Source organism: Halictus rubicundus, unplaced genomic scaffold (assembly GCF_050948215.1).
Source record: "Halictus rubicundus isolate RS-2024b unplaced genomic scaffold, iyHalRubi1_principal scaffold0039, whole genome shotgun sequence".
Taxonomy (NCBI): domain Eukaryota; kingdom Metazoa; phylum Arthropoda; class Insecta; order Hymenoptera; family Halictidae; genus Halictus; species Halictus rubicundus.
In genome coordinates this window covers 679297-684377 of record NW_027488580.1, presented here as the reverse complement: position 1 = coordinate 684377, position 5081 = coordinate 679297, and the positions used below count along the sequence as shown (strand labels likewise).

Here is a 5081-nt window from a genome sequence, read left to right as displayed (position 1 = left end):
ATTGGATGGGCTTCGTCTGGATTGAGACGCGCTTTGCTCAGCCGACCCCCAACTCTGAGAATGTTGGCGCTGTCGATCTCCGCTGCTAGAGGTGAGAGCACGCTCCTTGAGGGAACGCATGCGCCTGATTTTAATAGCCTCCTTTCTTCCTTAAAGTGGGTCTGCTGCACTTGTCGGATCCAGCACTTCTCGGCCTCGTTGATTTCCTCCACCGAAAGGACTGAGGAGTCACCATGGGTGGCGGCGATATTGCTGTTCGAGACTGAAGAGAGCTTGCGTCGTTTGAGAAGCCATCGTCGACACCAAGCGGTGACCCTTAGCAGCCTGGTATAGGACGAGAACCGCATCAAGGTGTCGTTGTCCTCGATTCCCCCTTTGGCTTTGAGTGTTACCGCTACTAGTTTTTTCCTTTCTTCTGGCAGGTGGTCAGGAATTTCTGTTTGGGCCTCCGTGAGCTGCTCGCTGTTTCGCAGGAAGTTCGGGCCGTTCCACCACAATGTCAGCTGCAACAACTGCGACGGTGTGAGTCCTCGAGAGGCGGGGTCAGCTGGATTTTCAACCCCGGCTACATGATGCCATTGTGCCTCGGGAACTCGACGCTGAATGTCTGCCACTCTGTTCGCGACATAGGTTTTCCACCTGCTTGGATGTGCTCGTAACCACCCCAGAGCGACTGTCGAGTCTGACCACAAGTGTATCGGTGTGCTTGTGTATGCTGCGAGACCTGCTTTAGTGGTGCGACCTTGCTCTTAGCAGTGACAAGTGCGACTTCCCAGTGTCCGTCCTCGCTCTTCGTCCTCAGGTAGATGACTGCTGCGTATGCTCGCTCGGAGGCGTCTGCGAAGCCATGTAATTCCCTCAGAGTGGGATGTGGACAGTGAGACAAGGGCCGAGGTACCCTCACTCTTTCGAGCAGCTTCAGTTCGGCGCAGAAAAGTGCCCAGTCTTCAGCCATGGATGCAGGAAGTGGGTCGTCCCAGTCCAGACCCAGCAGCCAAGTCGATTGAATGGCTATTTTCGCCCGTACGATGACTGGTACTAGCCATCCCAGTGGGTCGAACAACTGCGCGGTTTTCGAAACAATGCTGCGCTTGGTTGGCGATTGAGCGGTGACCTCAGCGAGGGAGTATCGAAAGTTGTCCTCTCGTGGTGACCAGTGAAGACCTAACGCAGTATGAATGCAGTCCGACCAGGTTTTCTGCTCCTCTAGTTGGTTGTGGTGCGGCGAGGACTGAGTGGTTGTGCTCTCGGAGTGACCTGCGAACACTTGAAAGCGTCGTGATGAGTCCTGGGGCAAATCGACCACGTTGGACGCCCACTTTTGGAGCGGGAAGCCGCCCGCCATGCACAGCTGCTGAAGTTGATTGGCGGTTTCCATCAGCTCTTCCACGGTGTCGGCTCCAGTGAGGATGTCATCTACGTATGTGTCCCTCTTGATGGCTATTGCTCCGTTGGGGTAGTGCGAGCCCTCATCCTCAGCCAATTGGCGCAGTGTTCGCACAGCTAGATATGGGGCACATGAAAGACCATACGTGACAGTGTTTAGCCGGTATTCACGAACCCTTTCGCTCTCCGCCCGTCTCCAGAGGATTCGTTGTACGTCTCGATCCTCTGGATGGACTAATATCTGCCGGTACATCTTGGTGACGTCGGCTGTCACCACGTACTGGTGTTTGCGCCACCTCAGAATGACGTCAGCGAGTGGTGGCAACAAATTTGGACCCGCATGGAGGGCATCGTTCAAAGAACATTGCGAAGGCTCGGACCAGGACCCGTTGAAGACGACTCTCAACTTCGTGGTGGAGCTGCTGGGCCTCAAGACTCCGTGGTGTGGCAGGTAGTGGCATTGTTGTCCTTTCCCTGTCTCTTCGGTCAGTGACATATGACCAAGCTCGCTGTACTGCTTTAGAAAGTCGTCGTATTGCTCCTTGAACTCTTTGTCCTTTCGGAACTGCAGCTCCATTCTCCTGAGTGAGTGCCACGCAGCTGTCCGGGAGCCTGAAGTGACTTTTACGTTAGTTTTAAAGGGCAGTCTCACCTGATAGCGACCCTCTGGAGTGCGTGAGTGAGAGGTTTTGAAATGCTGTTCACACTCTTCTTCCTCAGCTGTCCACGCCGAAGCCGTGTCTTGGACGTCCTCCTGTTCCCAAAACCGCCGCACGAGTGAGCTCAGACTGTCCCCGATGCTTGCCTGATGCACCTGGGCCTGAACCGGACTGGACGCCGAGCCTGTCATCCCGGTGACGATCCATCCGAACATGGTAAGCTGAGCCACCGGCTGATTCGGAGCTCCTCTTCGCAATCCCTCTTTTATTATTGCAGGGTAGACGTCTGCCCCGAGCAGGACTTCAATGGGTGCTCTGCTCCCTGGTACTGGGTCGGCAAGCTGCAATCCTCTCAGGTGCGCCCACTCTGGTTGTGCCGTGGTCCTGGTATGAGAGTACGTTGAAAGCTTGGCAAGGATCACCGCTGAAACTGTGATGGTGTCCTCTGTCTGGCAGGCGGAAACGTTCAGCGTGACTCTGCCCCGGCTCCTTGCAAGCTGCTGCCCTCCGACTCCGTACAGGTCCACCTTTGCTTCTGCCCGAGGTAATTGTAGCCTTTGTGCTAGCCCTTCGTTTATCATTGTGATCTCGGAGCCTGAATCGATGAGCGCTCTCGCTACTTGCCGACGGCCGAAGCGATCTGTAACATTGACCAATGCTGTAGCTAACATCACCTCACCGTCTTTGTTGCAGCAGCTCTGCGCATGGTGGATAGCCCTTCCTGCAGTGGAGACGCCCTTGCATGCATCATGGAGTGTCGTGTGGTGACGTTCGCCGCAGGTGTAGCAACCTTTCTTCGATGGACAGCTCTCCGTGGTGTGCTTGCCGAGACAGTTTCTGCACAGCTGATGTTTCTCGACAGTAGATTTCCGCTCCTCCGCAGAACTTTCTTTGTATGATGAGCAATGCATGAGATAATGATCCTTTGAACAGATCACGCATACAATTTGTTGCCCTTTCCTTGCATGGTTGACGCGGGCCACGCTTGCTGCTGGTTTCGCTTTGCTGACACCTTGGCTTGATTGGAATTTGCTCGGTCTGGAATGGCTGGAACCTGAGGACGCTGAGCTCGGAGATGCCTGCATCATCTGGAGCCGCTTTATCATGAAGTCCTTCAGGGTTGCACAGGAAGGAGGCTCGCTGCTGACTGTAACGCTCTCCTCCCATTTTTCTCTGGTCGTGGGGTCGAACAAATTCACAATCGAGTGAACGAACCAATCTGCGGTTTGATCCACAGGTCTGCCTAGTCCGTCCAGGGTGTTGATGACGGTGGATACTCCTTTCTGGATCTGGGTCATTTCTCGCACCGTGCTTTCTCTCATCCGTGGCAGCGCCGCCAACTTGTCAAGGCAGGATCGGACGAGAATGCGCTTGTTTTCGAAATGCTCCAGAAGGATATCCCACGCCTTTCTGTAATTTCCGTTCGTGGTCGGAAGGTCCTTGACGAGATCGGCTGCTTGATCCCGAAGAGCGCCCTTCAGGTAATGGAGCTTGTCGACGTCGCTCATTCCCTTTTTCTGTTCGATCATCGAGACGAATCGGTCTTTGAACGACGGCCATTCGACGTATTCTCCGTTGAATTGCGGCAACGGCAATCGTGGGAGAGAAGATGACCCGGACTTCGAATCTCCCTCGTCTGGATTTGGCTCGGTCGCCTTTTCGCTGCTCTTTCTGAGTTGATTCGCGAGCTCGAACAGCCGGCTTTTTTGTATGAGGTAGGTTTCTTCTACCGATTCGGCCATGCCTGACTTTTCATATTCGCTGTCCTTGGTTGCAGCTTTGTGTCCGTACATTAGCACGTCATGATTTTGCTGAAACTTTACCCAGTAATCCTCGAGCAGTTCCAGCCTGGTCTCAACGTCGCTGATGGTGATCTTTGTTTGCGCGACGGATTTCTTAAAGTTGTCCATGAGGCGAGCAATCTTCCCTCCGATGGTTTTCTGCTTGTGGAGGAGGTCGTTTGCTGAGAGCTCCATTTTAGTCGCGGCTGATTCGCTTGATGGAATTCACTCACGGATGCACTGGACTCACCCTTGACTCGATTTGATATTGCAAATCCTGGAGAGGTATCGGCCAGACACGTGGAAAGGATCCGGCTCGAAGGACCAGAAATGTTTCGTATCTTTCCCTGCTTGGAAAGATTCGCGGGAAACTAAAAGGAATGCAACTAAACTCGCGAGGAAATTTAACGGATTGTGTATGAGTGTGTATTTGGAATGGTATGAAAGTATGCTGAGTGAAAGTGGAGAAAGCGGACTGTATGAATGAATTGAATGGAAGGCGGATCTGCAATAAATTATCTGTATTTTCACACTGTAAGGTTTCAGTTTGTCACAAAGATTGAAATTATATAATAAACGACTGATAAGCACTGATTTTGAATTCTGTTTCTTATTACGTAATCGCACAGCTGACTCGGATTTCAGAAAGAGAGCGAGTAACGGTTCTCTCTCGGTTTTATTACCTCGATCCTTCGGGAAGTTCGTCACGCGCAGATGTTTCCGGTTTTTCGTCGAGAACATTCCAGAAGAATCGAGCCTGTTTTCCGCGAATCACGCTTGAGGGTTTTGCCCGCGCGAGCCTCGATAACAGACGCTGTTTGTCGGTGTTCTCGCGCGTGTTGCGGGACATTCTGTGATTGGCAGTCGCGCGGTTGAGCACGGTGAGGCGTTATGGCGTCCGCGCGCCAATCTCAAACAGATAGGTTAGGATAGAGGGTAGGATAGAGGATAGGATAGAGGATAGGATAGAAGATTGGATAGGATAGAGGATAGGATAGGATAGCGGATAGGATAGGATAGAGGATAGGATAGAATAGAGGACAGGATCGGATAGTTGATAGGATAGTGGATTGGATAGGATAGAGGATACGATAGGATAGAGGATAGGATAGGGTAGAGGATAGGATAGAGAATAGGATAGGATACAGGATCAGATAGGATAGAGGATAGGATAGGATAGAGGATAGGATAGGGTAGAGTATAGGATACAGAATAGGATAGGATAGAGGATAGGATAGGGGAGAGGATAGGATCG

General features: G+C 52.3%; 1 protein-coding gene across 1 annotated transcript; it reads right to left on the bottom strand.

The window, feature by feature from the left end:
• Window positions 1-565: 565 nt before the first annotated feature.
• On the bottom strand, window positions 566-4021 carry LOC143363357 (uncharacterized). Its single transcript, XM_076803954.1, has one exon. It carries the CDS (start codon window positions 4019-4021, stop codon window positions 566-568), a length of 3456 nt encoding a protein of 1151 aa, XP_076660069.1.
• Between the last annotated feature and the right edge of the window lie 1060 nt (window positions 4022-5081).

Excerpts from the sequence above, each read along its gene's own strand:
- LOC143363357 (XM_076803954.1), bottom strand. The coding sequence starts at position 4,021 with ATGGAGCTCTCAGCAAACGACCTCCTCCACAAGCAGAAAACCATCGGA.